We start from the raw sequence: 16,915 nt of genomic DNA, 5'->3' as shown, positions 1-16,915 counted from the left end.
TCAGCTTTTCTCCTCCACATATCTGGAACAAGGTTCCTGAGCGCTGCAGGTCTGCAGAGACCCTCAGCTCCTTTACATCCAGATGGAAGACTTTTATGTTTGCTGCTGCCTGTAATTGAACCAGATTCAAGGATAATAATCAATTTCTGCATCTCACTACTGCATATTATTTCTTAAACTGCACTGCAACTTGTACTCCATTGTTTTTGCTATACGTGCCTTTTCTTTCCTTATGTTCCTTTAAATAAAGTAATATAATCACCCGCAAGTAAAAAAAAAAAAAAAAAAGGGCACACTGCACAAGAAAGATGAAAGCAGTTTTATTTTATGAATGGAAACCCGGAAGTCCCATGTGTGCTTCCATTGCTGCGTCGACGTTAGTTTGGAGAGGCAGGCTGACAGCTGAACGGGTCGTAGAGGTACAGCAACGCAGTCTGTAACATTTGGTCCACAACAATCACAAGAAACTCCCGTTTTTCAAGGAAAGGACCGACGGATCTCGCCGCGTGACGCGTCTCCTGTACCAACCTGCGGACGTGTTGAAGTTCACCAGAGGACGGCCACCGCTAACCTTGCGGATATTTTTTGATCTTTTTCACCAAGAGAGAGAGAGAGAAAAAAAGATCCGTGTCCGGATGTGCCAGCAGTGTTGGTTTTTTTCGCATGGCGTAGGCACCTTTTTCTAAAGCAGGATACTCTTGATGTGTGCAGGGTCGGAGGAGGCCCTCGGGGTCGACAGCGTGTCCCGCTAACATTAACCTCACCTGCCAATGTCCCAATTAGTGTGGGGAATGATCCACGGAATGGTTGCGCAATAGAGAGGAAGAAGCGTCGCGACACATCCCCGGCTCCCTCACTTCTGCGCCTGTGGAGAGAGAGAGAGAGAGAGAGAGAGAGAGAGACAGAGACAGAGAGAGAGAGAGAGAGAGAGAGAGAGAGAGAGAGAAAGAGAGAGAGAGAGAGAGAGAGAGAGAGAGAGAGAGAGAGAGAGAGAGAGACAGCGAGTCACCGGGATTACGTTGTGTGGCTGCTTCCTGCTCCGAAGCCCCAACAACGACGTTTGTTTGAGATCTTTGGCTCCTTGGTTCCTGTGTTGACTGTGTGAGAACCCCTCCGAGGATCCGGAGAACCTTCACGATGACGAGCAGCACCCCGGCGGACATGGTGAGAGAATTTCACCCGCAACCATTTACATCCATGCATTTCCTGCAGGGGGTCGAGCGTGTTCTTCAAGCTGCTTCTGGGTTTAGTTTCATTGGAGAACATCGCTGTCTCGAGCCAGTATGACATTTTGATTATAAATTATAAATAACATTGTAGTGGGTTTCAAGGGTTTGTGGATCTACAGTGAAAACATAGAAAGGAAACTCACAGTTCAACTTTATTATTATTGTTATTATTATTATTATTATTATTATTATTATTATTATTATTATTATTATTATCAATGTTCGCAAGTTATCTCCTTAACTTAAAGTTGTGTATGCCTTTTATACTTTGTGGCACATACATTTTAATATATGTATGGCTGTATGTTTGTGTATAGTATGTATGTATGGCAGGTTTTTCCTGTAGTTCCAGGTAGCAATTGAATCCCATTGATTTCCCTCCAGTATGAATCTCTTTATGTTCTGTAATCTATTGGTGAACACCAAGTCTACATTAATATCTGAGTGTCACATCACTTTAACACCAGACATTTCATTCCCGGTGAGATTTGAATGTTTCCTCTGAATTGCACCAGGATGTTGATGGAAGTCTGACTAAATGAATGCAGACTTAGTGGTTATTAGAGGTGACACAGTGATATTATATAATAATAAGTTGAATGGGGACATTTATGGCCAGTATTGACCACTGAGTATCCATTTGTCAAGCATGCATTAGCTTTGGAAATGTGAGGATTTGCTGATTTCTCTGTTCTTTATGAACTGTATATTGAACACATTTTATTTCAGACTGTTGGTCAGCAAAACAAACACTTTGAAGATCTCAACATGAGCTTTTGGACATTTGTGATGGGCGTCTGTCAGTATTTCTAAATAACATATGGACAAACTGAGTAATTGGAAGACTAATGGACAATAATACCAGCAATACAAATAGAGTTTGTGCCCTGATGCTCACTGCGGTGGATTACGACACTTTAGTGAACTTCCAGCATCACAGAAAGGCAGGAAAGCCGTTGAGCAGAAGGCGAGCTGCTCTTCTGCTGGTCTGAAGTGCACATGCCTGGTAATTGCATTGCTTACTACAACCCCATTATGTCACACCCACTGATGTAGTGGTGCTTTTAAAGGAGGCTAAACTATGACTTTAAGTCTGCGGTCACCATCAGGTGACTTTATCAGCTTACTCCCCCCGCCCCCACCCTCTCTGGACAATATCCTTTTATAACGCATTTTAGCTTACTGGCTGGTGTGTGTTATGAGCTCTCATCATACAGATTTATGTCAGCAACTCGCGGATAAGCTATTCCACCAATTTAAAGGCGTGTAAAATGAGTTGAATTTGGCTCACCCAGTCTTAGACGTGATCTTTCCCCTCTGTCTGTCATCTTTGCCGCTAGTGTGCTCTAAGAATAATTCCAGGTCTATGTATAGAAAGGATAAACCACGTAATGTGGCCCTCCACGCAGAGATCAGCTACCCCAGCTGTGCCTGTACTCCTGCGTCCAAGTCGATGATCCCCTGAACAGCAGGTCCATTATGTTGTTGGGATAATGCTGTGTGGAAGTTAAAGGTGAGCCGGCCTCTACTTCTACAGTATGTGGCCCAGAGCAGCACATCACAAAGAATGTCTGTGGACGTAATCATGAGTTAAATCATTCATCCCCTGAATTCTTATGACTGGTAGCTAAATAAAAAAAACAAACTTTATAAAAGGGCTTTTGCAGCGCCCCTATCTGTGTGAGGCTTTGTATTATGACCTTTAGTCACAGTGTTATGGGTCAGTTTATGGTCCTTATGGTGATTTTCTTGTGTATTATACGATTATCATTCAAACAACTTTGATAGACGCCTCCAGCCACGCTGCTGAAGTGTCTTTAAGCAACACACTGATTCCCTGCCAGCTGGTTTATAGCTCAGACTTTTGCTGTGAGAATATCCCTGTGGGTGATAGTATCACATTATTATCGCATCATTTATCGCCGGTACCGGGCATAAAGTTCAACGGTAAAGTACTAATATTTCCAACTGCCAACTCCCAAGCATTGTTTCACATGTTTTTTTAATATTCCTGCCAGAGATGCTGTCTTCAGGCTCATGTTGTTAACATGCCTGCAGAAGAAACATAAAGGTCAAACTCTGAACACAAGGAAGACCTTTCAGGATTACTGCCAGTGAAAATCTTCAAAGCGTAGCTTCCGTTTGTAGCTTCGCTCAATCTATACATCAAACTCGTTCCTTCCCTGAGGAAATATGCATTTAACTCATACTATGTTCTGGAAATCAGCAGCAGATACACTCTTCGTTTTCCCCATCAACTCTCACTCAGTCTGGGGAATGAGCAAGTGTGTACACACACACATAGACACACTTATAAGGCTGTGTGGAGTGGGAGCGAGAGTGGGAGGAGAGGAGATTGCCGGTGCCAAACATTGTGGGTGAATGAATCTGAGAGAAAGAAAAAAGAGAAGGAATAGTCATGTCTCTTGAGAATGGACGATTTTTTTTTTCCTGTCTTGAAAAGGAGGCGGGGTGGAGGGACAGGAAGAGTGAAGGATGGGGAGGGGGCTAATTGCCTCGCTCCGGGTGGACCACAGAAGTGCTGACAGGGCTGAAATGGTTCCCATGGCAACAGTGGGACGCTTTGATGTGAAGTCTGGATGCCCGTGTGAGCATGTGGAAGGGCTGGGCCGGGGTGCACTGCAGCTATATGTGCAACGGCGAGCTGACAAGAGAGCAGTACAGAAGCAGGAGAAGAAGAAAGCACCTCTGTTCAGATAAGACCCGGCGAATAAAAACACTCCAGAAAAAGACTTGAGGGTCCCGCGGAGCAGAGAGTGAATTTCAAACATTCGTGCTCTCGATATGTTCCAGCGCAGCAGACGAGACGAGAAGTTAGTTACTAATACTTGTTATAGTACAATAATAAGTAGACATTTTGGGAGAGGCTGGTTTTAGATCTTGAAATCCCTGCCAAATGTCCAATTTCAGGAAAATTACCAATTGACGGCTGTTTAGATTTTTACAAATTTGCCTCGAAGAGCTTTACAATCATGCAACGTTCTTTGTCCCGGGACCTCACATTGGTTCAGGTAAAACTACCCCCAAAAACCTTTGACAGGGAGAGAAGAAACTTTTGGGAGAGCAACAGAGGAGGATCCCTCTCCTGGCATGGACAGACGTACAATAGATGTATACAGAATGAACAACACAATAGTTGTTAGTCCAATCAATTAATTGATTACTTGCAACTATTTCAAAGTATTTTTTCACAGAATAAATGGTTTCCAGCTTCTCAAATAATAATGCACTGAATGTATTTGTATTTCTCGACAAAACAAGCTATTTAAAGATCTCTCTTTGGACTTTGAAAACTTACGACATGTTTTCTACATTCATATTTCCACATAAGAACATGTCACAACTATTTCTTATAACTGATGTTTAAAACACAAGTTAATAACTGAACCATTAATGAAGCCAAAGCCCAAAGTGGTAACAACATGACTTCTGCTGTTTTAAGTGTTTACGTAAGTTGTACATGCACACTCTAATACTGATATGATATGAAGAAATACACACTGTTTCCACACTCGTACGCACACACACACACACACACACACACACACACACACACACACACACACACGAACACACACACTCAGGCACAGTCTGCGAACACCCTGTCATTTGTGCAGTGGTGAGTATGTGTTAATCTGTGTTGGCGGTGGCAATCACAGCCCTAATACTCACCCAGACCATGAGGGACGGCAGAATGAGTGAATTAACCCTTCAAATGTCAGGTGAAATTGTATTTAAATCTTTTTGCACACCATCAGGTCTCATTGACAAGTGTGTTGGATCATAAACTCTTCACTGAGAAGGAACCAAATCATCCCAAACGATTGATCGCTTCACCCCATCACTCATTAATTTAGTCAAGCAGCTCCTGCACCACACAAGGTCTACGGGGTCAACTGTTACTGTCGGGAAATGCCGCTGGTGTTTATTGATGGAAACATTCTTAATAATATTAGTACAACAAAACCTACCTCAAGACGATGTTTAAATGTCTTGTTTTAGCTGACAAATGCAAAACAGTGCAAAACCCAAGATATTCCTTTTAGTTTTGTAAAAGGCAAAAAGAAACAATAATTCCCATTAGAGAAGCTATGACCAACAATGCTACTATAATGTATCAACATTTCTATTTAAAAAGGAAACATCCACTCAGAATAGTGTATTTTTGGTGTTATTTTACCAGTATGTTGCTAAAAGCTACTTCTGCTACTCTGTGTGTGGCTAATTATAATGATGGTGCTGTGAAAGCAGTCTATAGTTCATTCCTACATTGTCAGATAGCCCCCTTGGGGACACACCCACAAACACACACACACACACACACACATACACACAAAGGAGTGAAAGGTTAGGGTCGGAGGTCAGCAGTGTGTCGGTCGCGTATAAAAGAATAATGAGGGGGAATCCTTGCTGCTGAAAACAGCACCCCCTGTCTCTCTTCCCAACTCCAGCTTAGCTCAGCACTTATGACATTGCGTAGCTAGAGATGGAGAGAGGTCGGCAGGCGGCTTTTCAGCCTCGGGCAGGAGCGTCTAACGGGGGTTTGATTGACACACTCAGTGGGAGAAAGAACACTATTGAATCGTGACTTTTGGATGAAGCATGTCAGGGAATATGTGTGCAGTTGCAGACGCCATGTGTCGCAAGTCTGAGTCACAGATCCGGATTACATCACCCTGCCTGTGTGCAGGGCTTGATGTATCGACTCTGACATTGTCACATGTCGGCCTCGGAGCGCAATGGAAAGTTCTGACAGCAGTTTTGAAGATGTGTGATTGTGCTGGATTTTGCATTAATTTCAAGCATATCAGGAAACTGATGACTCAGAGTTGAAATGCTGACAGATTGTGTAATGATGCAGCTAAACCATTTATTCTGCTTAAAACAAATGACGTAAATGCTTGGTTGTTAATGGTATTTCTGTAAACTGAGTTAGTAAATACTAATTCACATTTAATATTTGTATTAACAGTTGCTGGTATCAACAAGCATTAGCATTTTTGTAGCATCAATTCAATTGTATTGATGCAGGTCTGCAACACCAACAGGAAGTCCTATTGAGAACCTCTCATCCATTGGTCACTTATGTAACTGTTCATTAGCATTGTATGTGTTTGTGTATTCTTAAGTGTGGCATATGTCTGTGCATGTGCATCCATATGATGTCTTCTATGAATAATGACTACTACTGTACATACCTGTCAACACTCCTGCTGTGGCTATTTCCATCTTTCATGTCGCAGATCACTTATTCATGATAATATGCTGTAGATGCATGTTTTCCCCAATGGGGCCTAACGTGGTCCAACAAGCCTAACATGGTCACTTTTACTGTTCTGCCCATAAACGTAAACAAAGTCACTTAGCAAAGTACTAATCGTGTAAGATTCTCATTAGTAAATAGATCACTACTACTCACCATTGCTGTGTTTCCTTCTGTCACAGTAACGTTACTGCACATAGCTCACCATAGGGGCGTGTTTCCTCTGCAACTACGTATTTTGATTGGTGCGTCTGATGATGCAAGAAAAAAAGGCAGCTGGTGTCAGAGCTAGAATATATTGTAGTTGTATTAATATATTGCAAGGCTACTATTAGGCCTGGGCGGTATACCAGTTCAACCACTTCCATACAGTACGAGTTTTTCATATACCGTCATAACAGTAACAACTGTTGTTGCTCTTCAGCAGGCCGCAAAATATATTGCTCACTGCTGAGGGCACTACTTGTCTAATGTGCCATGGTTATAACTTTATAACAACAATTAATAACCCACAACTAGCGCTCTTTAACAGGGTTAAAAACCACATTTTGTTGTAAAAAATTTGTAACACGGATAATTGTACATTTATAGAATTACATTGCCGAACTGCATGCTGGGTACAGCTCGCCCACTGTCACAACAAAAAAGAAACTCTGTTGCTACATTAAAAAACGGAAAATAGCGATGCAGGAGACACAACGAGAGATCAGAGATGCCCCAATACAACTAGACACATATGCAACACCGAGAACTGTGTGGTATTTGTTGTAAATGTGCGTTGGTACATAGAAGATGACAAGAAGCTGAACTGCAGGGACTTAGGACCCAGGGGAATGTAGGTGAAAAAAAACAGGAAGAGACAAACTGGAAGACACACTGCATGAACAGCTGTGTGTGGTGAGCAGCTGTTGAGTTGGCAGGTGGCCCTCTTTGGTGTCAATAAATAAATGTGTTTACTCTGAAAAAATACCATTATATACCGTAAAACCGCCAGAATTTTACAAAATACTGTGATATGAATTCTTTGGCCATACCGCCCAGCCCTAGCTACACACAGTGGTTAAGGTGTCTTTTAAAACATTTAGGTCTTGACAGAATTACCACAAAATATTATCCATCTTCATTATGAAAATCTAATTTGTTGTTTGACGAATAAGAACACGGTCCTGATCGTGTCTGACCCGTGAACCTTTGGTGCCTTTAAACTACCACCAAGCCACGAAGTGAAGAGAATGTCAAAAAGTGCTAATTGTGCAAGATTCAGAATAACAAAACTTGGACATGAGCAAATTAAGGATAATAATATTCATTTCATTTCTGTCCCTTTAGTTACAAAATGAGTTAACAGTCATGTCTTAGGGACGGACATGTTTATTTCCTGGTTAGACTACATGAGTCCTGAATGGCCACTCCTACGACTCATCTACCTCAGTAAATTAAAAACCAGTTAATCTCACACACCCTGGCGTAAAAGCCAAACGATGGAAGCATTTCACTTTTTCTTCCACCCAACTCTGAGAGAGCATGCCAAGGATTTGTGCCCCTCCACAGTCATTCAGAATCAGAGCTTTGGGATTTTTTTGAAGAGAAGTCTATTATATTAGTTTGTGAATAAGGGCAGCTTGTTATGTCAAATGTCTCTTGGTGCATTCTGTGTTTTTACTACAAGGATGTTGCTACAGGCCCAATTTAATGTCTTTACTTGTTGGTTGTCTTTGCAATGCTTGAAGATGACAGTGAATGCATCTCTTCTTGTGAATATATAGAAGATAAATAAAGTTAATACATCTGTTTTTTTAATAAAACATTTTGATGCGTCAAGATAAACCGATAATCGTTTTATCCTCTGAATCAGAATAGAATTGTGAGCTGCCCAGAGACTCCTACCCCAACTAGAGCAACATTTCACAAAGCAAACTATATTAACCACCAAAATTATATCTTTAGGATGAAGCTATACCTATTAGATTTCACCCACGAGCGACCCTATCTCCTTTGTTGTTGGTTTCTATTTCTGATCCGCCCAGCGAGAAGACTGAATAGTTCTGTGAGTAACTCCGAGGGTTTCTAAGAAGAAAAGTCAGTGTGTGTGTGTGTGTGTGTGTGTGTGTGTGTGTGTGTGTGTGTGTGTTGGGATAAGGGCTTATTCTGCTGGAAAATCCCCCTCTTTTCAGCAGTCAGTGTTGGCAGGTATGGCTTTGCTCAGGCTGAGGAATGTCTTGAACTACTCCACTGTTTTTGGGGCTTCTGAGGTCCTGGTTCAAGAGATTCTTCTGGTCTCCTCATTGATTCTGGTCCTGATCTCTCTTCACAGTGAATAGGCAATTGTTGTATGCTGCACGTCCTCATGCCCTTGAACATAAATTTCCCAGAAGCAGGGATGGTGATGTAATGAGCACCAAATGCACAGCGCTAATAACTAGTTATTGATAATTCGGTGCTTCTCTGCTGTCCAAGCGGGACACCTCAGGACAGAAGAAAAGTAAGGACACTCTTCAGATGGTATGCACGGCGTCTCAGTCAGAGCCTGACGCAGAAGAGTGGGTGTGAGTGCGAACACTAACATGACAAAGTCCTGACTAGATTCTGTACGCCGTAGTTTCTGTGGCTGCATATTTTCTTTATGCATGTGTACATTTGCATGCAGCAAGAAACCAGCTGAAGCACAACCGCTTCCTCCAGTTTTGTTTGACGTGTTTGCTGTTAGCTTCGCCAGTGGAGTAACACCCATTACACAAACTGGAGTTTGTGTTTAAAATACAAATTTATCTCCAATATGATGCTGCCGAAAGCCTTCGATGGAATTGTGGGATATAATTTTGGTAGAAAAATGCAATTGTCTTTTTGCTTTAAACAAAGTGCAGTTGATGTGTAAATGACTTTCAATAACTATTCCTTCACTTCTCTGCTCCTTAAAACCAAACTGAAACTCAGAAACGAGACATGACTCAGTGTCCTCCATGTTAGCTATGCTCCTGACTCTAAGTTAAACCCAGTGAGCCAACAACTTTTTTGTCAAAAGAAAACGGAGAAGAGGAGTTACTGCTTCCTCATACTGAAGAAGTGATAGTCATCTGGTGCTGTGTGCCGCCTCGATTGAGAAACAGAAATGAGGAAGAGAAACTTGTGTCGAGAAAGGGTCGCAGAGTGAGCGGCCAAACACATGCTCATTTTAAAAAGTTCTCACTCCCAAAAAGGAACAGTGTGTTTAGCCTTTTGCTCATTTGCATTTCTCACATCATCTGAGGCAGTTGTGTGACGCGGCACGTGTGCATCATAAAATATTCCACTCACAGACACGTTTTGCCAATCAGTAATGTGAACTAATGTGACTAATTAATGGAGACAGGGAGTTCCTGGGTTATGCGTTCCTATTTGGATAATAGGTTTTGAATGGAATAGATCTGTGTTTTCAGTGCACACACTGTAAAGATTTCAGTTGTTCACCAGCTAAACTCAAGCATCTTGCTACAATCGTTTGTTTTCATGTTATTGTCATTCAAGTGATGTTTCAGGATGGGGTCTTTCCACACGCTGTCATTTTCCTACATATAATTTAAATAGATGGAAAACAAACGCTCTCGAGTAAAAACGCTGTGTTTGCCTGTGAGTCTAAATGTTGAGTAGAAATAGAGTGCGAGTGTGTGAATGAGAAATCAGGGATGGGGAGGGCTGGTGTTTGACTAGCTCAATAAAAGGAGCCTTTCAGCTGCACTGGAAACAATTTCCAGCTGAGGGGACATTTATATTAAAGCTTCGCCTTTTCCAGCACAGACTGTTTGTGTGTGTGCGTCAGGGCCGCGAGCTAACAAGAATAAACTGTCCCTCTTCCTGATACACATTGGGACAAGCTGCCATTTCTAAATCAGCCCTTAAATCTGTCCCAATATTCAAATGTTCTGTGCCAGCGCAGTCAGACGGACAATGCGTGCTGGGGGAATTAGAGGGGCAGTGTTGAGGCTCTTTGGGTCCCAGACAGGGCAGACATTAGCGACGGAGCAGTCATCCAAAGGTCAGCCTCATCGACTGGCCGTTCCAGCAGGATCGGCTGGCCTCTGGGCCTCACATATATGTCTTTAACCCAGATCTTTACTCTGTTGAGGCTGTTACCTAGAGGATTTTCTTTATGCTTTCAAAAAGTAAACGGTTTGACAAGCAATGTGGAATATTTGACCTTTTTCTTTTTATTATAGCTATGTGAGCAGCAACTTATGATTGGGTTTATAGTCAATTCTTCTGTTTATTTTGGTGGTTAATTGAATAATAGCTTATTCTTTCAAATGTCAGTACAAAACAGAGTCTACACAATTATCCAAAACCTAAAGATATTGAAACGTGTTTTGATAGAAAACAAATCATGATATTTGAGAAGCTGGAGCCAGAACATGTTTGGTATTTTGCTGGTGAAAAAGACTAAAACAGGATTAGGAATCAATTATTAAAATGAATGGGGATTGTAGTATTTAGAACCGTCTACTTTGGCAAAAATATTAAACAAAACCTGAATCCTCAGTATCAAAGTTTGAATAATTCAAACTTAAGACCAAGAGGATTGTTACATCATCCAGGAGAGCCGTGTCGCGTCATGGGTCGCGAGGACAAGATTTCCAAATCTAAATGTGGAAAAGCGCTTCATGAACCAGCAGCCCTCGTCCTCCGGCCTCCCGACGCTGTAAACTGACAGAGTTCATCCTCCAGAAGCTCGTGTGTCACCTGCACCACTAACTAAACTAGAGCCGTAATCCTCAGCTGATAACGTGAGCCAGCTTTAACATTTAAGCTTTCAGGGGTTTGTGAATAGACGCCAATAATCCTGCAAATTTTACATATGGTTATAGTTATTGTTTGTGTCAACCACTTTTAATCCTTTTCAGCAACTTCAGAAGAAAGATACTACTTTTTGTGTCCTTGGACTTTACTTACAAAGACTCACTCTTGTTTATTTGCTGTACACTGGGAAGTGTTTCTGATCCTAATGTTTATGTTGAACAAGATGTGACGATGTATTAAATGTGTGCCGCTACATATCTTAACTTGGGAGCAACAGGTGCCAAAACATTTGGCAGGAAAGGTTTTGGCTCTGTTGTGATGTCAGAGGTAACAATAGGGAGATGTAAGTTGGTTCTTTTTTTCCTTTTTATTGAAAGATATTGATACAGACACAAACGGAGTTGTCGATGGGAAATAGTCACAAAAGAGTTAAAGATAGAGAAGACAGCCGTAGACTTGTGTGTGTGTGTGTGTGTGTGTGTGTGTGTGTGTGTGTGTGTGTGTGTGTGTGTGTGTGTGTGATAGAGGGTATTTTTGGCCTTCGTGCTGTCTTGCACAAATTTGTCATTGCATGTTGGATGCTGTGGAGCACTCTAATGATCCCAACAGGGGTTTTGTGTGTGTGTGATCTGAATGATCTAGCATTAATGAAGCATTGGACCTTGGCTCTGGAACGGTTGCATCTCCTTTGAATCTCCTTTTTGTTCTTAGTTTCTTGTGTTGAGGAAGCATTGCTTTATCTTTCGGGAACCAGCAGAAGTATTATTCACAAAAGAGCACATCAGATATCGAACCTATTGTTTAGCTTAATTACACATTTCGGTGAAGCGGCTTCTCTGTGCTGAAGATCATTTGACTAAACACACAGTTACCAACGCAATGGCAGCGTTCGCTGTCTCTTACGTTCTGTACGGGCTCGTGGGTTTGAAAGCCGGGATGTTTGTTCACCAGTAAGGCTGGAACAGGTCAAGCAGTCAGTTGGGCTGACTTTCATTTAGCTTGGCACAGAATAGCTCAGTTGGCTGTTCGTGGTACAGTCACAGTTCATAGTGCAGTACTGTTTAAGGCTCACAAGAACCATTATGTTTGTTTTTAACCATGAAGGCTCAGAGATGACATGTACAGTAGTTGCGTTTAATTTGCAATCTAAATGTCACCATGTTGAACAAACAAGGCTTCCTGTGAAGCCGAAGTGTGTTTCATTCTCAAAGTGGTCTTGACTGTAAGCTCCCTCTGCAAGCACTCTTTTGTTTTTGTGAACTCAGGTGGATATATAGGAAGTGATAATACAATCTAGCATCACTGTAAGCACCTTAATTATTGCTACTTTACAACTTCTCTTAGACACCACCCCTTGGCTGCTTATGTCATCTGTATTCTTGAATTTCTTTTTCCACCTTGGAGTGGAACAATGTTTGTCAAAGATCTTGATTGGGTCCCCAGCCGCCACCCTCCTCGTCCTCGCTGCCCCGTCTGTGCCTTCCTGTTGTTGCTTGTGTAAGCGGCTGCCTCCACCGCCTCCCACTGAGGCTGCCTCTTCCTGTTGTGCCCAAGACAAACATAACAAGGTTCTCAGATCTCTAACAAGACAACAATGAAAAAGGAAACAAAAAGGAAACCTATAGATGTATGTCTTACATACTGCAAACTGATCACTGATCATTTATTAAATTCATTTCACATTATTTATTCTTGGACTGTTGCTTTAGATCACACTCTGTGATGCAACGATTGCATTGTGCCCTCCACCCTATATTATTATTCATAGTATTATTTAGCGCTTCATATTCCTACAATATACAGCTATCTATAGTACAATACATCTGATGTTTTAATGTTACTTACTACACTCTAAGTTTGAATAATAGGCTTTCATTGCATGTAAACCTGAATCTATTTCTGTCACTGTCTGCTTCGTCGTTCCTGAATAGGCCTTGAAAATGCAGTGTGTGTGTGTGTGTGTGTGTGTGTGTGTGTGTGTGTGTGTGTGTGTGTGTGTGTGTGTATGGTAGTAATACCCCTGGTTGTTTCTGTCCTGTACCATCTGGTAAATTCCAGCACAGAGGGCATTTTAGCTTGCCAGCAGTCTCTATGTGTGTGCGTCTCTTTCACACAGACACACACACACTTGCATGTGGACACATTTCCTCTGCTACACAAACATGGTATCACGTGAGTTGGGACTGCAGGGCAGTACGGTTTTCTGGGGGAGAAAAAAGGAAATGCAGCATTGTGGATGTAACCGCTGTCTTCCAGCCGTTTCTCCTTTCTATGTGATGTCGATGCTCTCTCTCTCTCTCTCCGTTCTCTCTCTCTCTCCCATGTTACATCAGTTTCTTCCATGTCTGCTAAGCCTTTATCGTGTCTAAAGGACGGGACAAAGATAGTAATAGAAAGGGAATGAGTTTTGGATCCTAATGTGCATCGTCAATGGGATGAAACAATAACAACTTGTCAGGCTTTGAGATTCAGAATTGTATTTACCGGCTAACCGTTCACTTTGAATAATGGATTTAGTCGAAAAAATGTTTTATCAACTCACAATCCTTTGTCAGGCTGAAAACACACAACGTTCACCTGGCCCGAGCACTAATACACACAGGATCATGACAGTTCAAAGAAAATATACTTGATACAAGTATATATATGCTGGACTCAGTTACATTCTCTGTCTTCAGCAAAGTCCTGACCAGAAAATCTACACAATCAGGAAAAACATTTCTGTTTTTAGAGCTGCAACTACAGATGTTTCTCTTAATTGATAACTCTGTTGATTATTTTTTTGATGAATAATCCCAGAGCACAACTCCAGATTGATCATTTTGTCAGACCAACAGACCAACTCCCAAATATATTTAATATTATATATATATATATATATATATATATATATATATATATATATATATATATATATATATATATATATATATATATATAAAGCAACAAATTCTCACATTTTACAAGCTGGAATCTGTGAGTGAGCTCATTTTCGTAAATGACAATCACTTACCAAAATTGTTCTCTGGAAACTTTTTGATCAACGGCTACTCATTTCACCATTACAACACTTTTTCACAAGACTTATTTCTAAATCGTATGGGGGTGAGCTGCAAATGTGAAATTGCATCACATCCATTAATGTGTCCAAATATATTTCAATAACCTAAGCCCTGATGCTTAATGTCGGATGCACACATGAACAACATGGAGAATGGCTAAGAAAGCACAACCTGAAAGGTTACACATCAAGTTAATCCTAGCTGCAGGGCATCAGTACACACACTGGGGAGACCACCTAGGAAACATGATTGGGCAGAAGGGGATGTAGACACAGAGTAGGGGGGAGGAGAGGCGGCGGCACACAGGCGAAGACAGAGGTCACCACATAGTATGTGGTTCTCCTGGGAGGGAGAGAACAGCATTGGGATGCTTTACTTGACTCTAGGGCTTTCGCATACTGGGGGGTCGGGAAAACACGGGGGAGGAAGTGACACTGGTGAGGCACACTGTGACGGAAGTGAGGGAGAGTGAGAGTGAGTTGGGGGGACGGGAGAGGAGGGGGTAGACAGGGCTGCTGCTGCAGAGCAAATGGAAGGAGGTAGAGGACGGGAGGTCCTTTCATCACAGCCATCATCATCATCATCATCATCATCAACCCTCTGTGTGGTCCCTTCACACCAGCAGCACGCCGACACGTGGCTTGTTGTTGGCCTTTGGGTTTGTGTCCCTGCTGGTGGCTGTGTTTTTTTTTTTTCCTAGAGCAGGCAGAATTTCAGAGAGCAGGCTGGACAATCAATGTTTAATTTGTAAAATAAGGAAGCACCCAAATTAGGAACATAATCCAGAGCTGAATTCAAACAACGCTAAGATTTAAAACTCCACTGCTAACAGCTCACATGTTTTCTTTCAGTCACAGCTTTCCTGTTCAACAGCATTTTATTGTGCTTTTTATTATTTTTTACTTGAAACAAAGAACAGGAAGTTACCATGGTGGCATGCAAAGCTGAATACACCATGCTAAAGAAAGCCAAAATGAAACTCATATTTATTTCTAAATGTTAAGTTATATCCAGCCCTTGCTATTGTTATAATAATGTTCTTCCAAAAGGGATTTGTATAAACATATACTTGAAAATAAGTATCTTATCAACCTTAATTGAATGAACAGGTCCTTGTTGTTCAGTCTTTCTCTCTGCTTCCCAACCAACAGTCGTCTCCATTTGCCACACAGATGTGACTATTCGTTGTGCTCATAGATTAGAGAAAGGCACATTTTGTAGACCGAGGTTATTGTGTAACTCTGCATTGTGCTGTTGAACCAGAGTGTTGCAGTCAGTTTGATACACACAAAAGTGACTAAATGAATTGTGTCGAGAATGAAAAAAGATTGGTGAGCTGTGGACCCAACTGTCTCAAGGAAAGTTAGAAAATAGCTGTTGCTTAACTTTACTTTGGTCTATGATGAAGCTGGGTGTCGCCATTGATCATTGTCGGGTGATATTGATTTTAGTTGTTTTGTTTCGTTGCAGCAGCTGGTAGACGAGGCTCCAAACTATTTTCTCTCACCAATGTCCTGACCGTTAATTTAAACCATCCGGAAATCCGTGTTAACCATCAAACGATATTTCTTATCCTTTTATCTATAGTCTTCTATAGTGGTTATTGGCATTAAACCCACAATTCAAAATAAATATATTTTAATTTTATTGATAAAAAAACTCATATATCATGTGATGTTAGCTCCGGTGCTGCTAACTTAACTAGCTTTCTTCCAGCAGATTTATATTTGTTGTTCACAATGGAGCATTATCTGGGCCCTGCGGCTCGAAAGCATTTATGACAATATCCAGATGGCACATTTTAACGATCAGCAGTAAAACGTTATTTCACACTATGATGGTTAAATTACGCCTCACATGAGTGTCAAACAGGGATCTGTACGAATGACGGATCGAGTCCAGTCCGTTATACCTATGCTTCTTTACATCGCTTGTATACCATTCTCTACATCTTATGTCTTGCCTTGTGTTTGGGAGGAGGGGACAAACAGTCTAGACGCTGACGGAGGGATCACAGGAGAATCGATTGAAGCATACGAGAGCAATTTCACGTCTTGTCCCACAGCTTCAAAAGCTCAGCAGGCATTTTGAGTGTGCACGTGTGCGGGTGTGTCTCTGTTTATAGCTAATATTTTAGCAAATGTGTGTGAATGTAAAACACCTAATAGTTAGAGGATGACCAAAGGAACTAAGTGGATTTCACATCCACGCCTCCTCTTCTCGCCGCGTCCCTTTGACCTTCGTTGTTCCCTCTTTGAATCCTCTGTGAGTTCCCTCTCTTGTTTCCTCTCTGAGTCCCGCGGGCACGCCTCCAAAAACGTCAGCGTTTCCTCTGTCCTCCTATAGCCTCAGACCTCGTCATCACTATCATGGCGTCTGTACAGTATCAGCACTTTAGAGGTGGTGTTTGATACAGGACTCTGTGAATCTCTCTTGTCTTTCCCTCTCTTCTAACTGCTACCTATCTCTGTCTGTTGGTCTTTTTCACTTGTTCAGGAAAAATGTTCATGTCAGTCTGTGTTTGTGTTTTTGTATTTTCTTTCTCACTCCAAAAGTATTCATGAGAGTTT

At 41.6% G+C, this 16,915-nt stretch overlaps 1 protein-coding gene across 1 annotated transcript in view; it reads left to right on the top strand.

Moving 5' to 3' along the window:
- Positions 1 to 378: 378 nt before the first annotated feature.
- Positions 379 to 16,915, top strand: part of ubl3a (ubiquitin-like 3a) — a 32,273-nt gene continuing 15,736 nt past the window's right edge. The window contains exon 1 of the mRNA XM_068601316.1: positions 379 to 1,164. Coding sequence (XP_068457417.1) covers positions 1,138 to 1,164 — 27 coding nt within the window. The 5' untranslated portion in view covers positions 379 to 1,137. The remainder of the gene's footprint in view (positions 1,165 to 16,915) is intronic.

Source organism: Clinocottus analis, unplaced genomic scaffold, assembly GCF_023055335.1.
Source record: "Clinocottus analis isolate CAN_PGR_092001 unplaced genomic scaffold, fCliAna1.0.p SCAF_5, whole genome shotgun sequence".
Taxonomy (NCBI): Eukaryota; Metazoa; Chordata; class Actinopteri; order Perciformes; family Cottidae; genus Clinocottus; species Clinocottus analis.
Note: the sequence above shows the minus strand (reverse complement) of the source record. Positions and strands in the feature narration are given on the sequence as shown.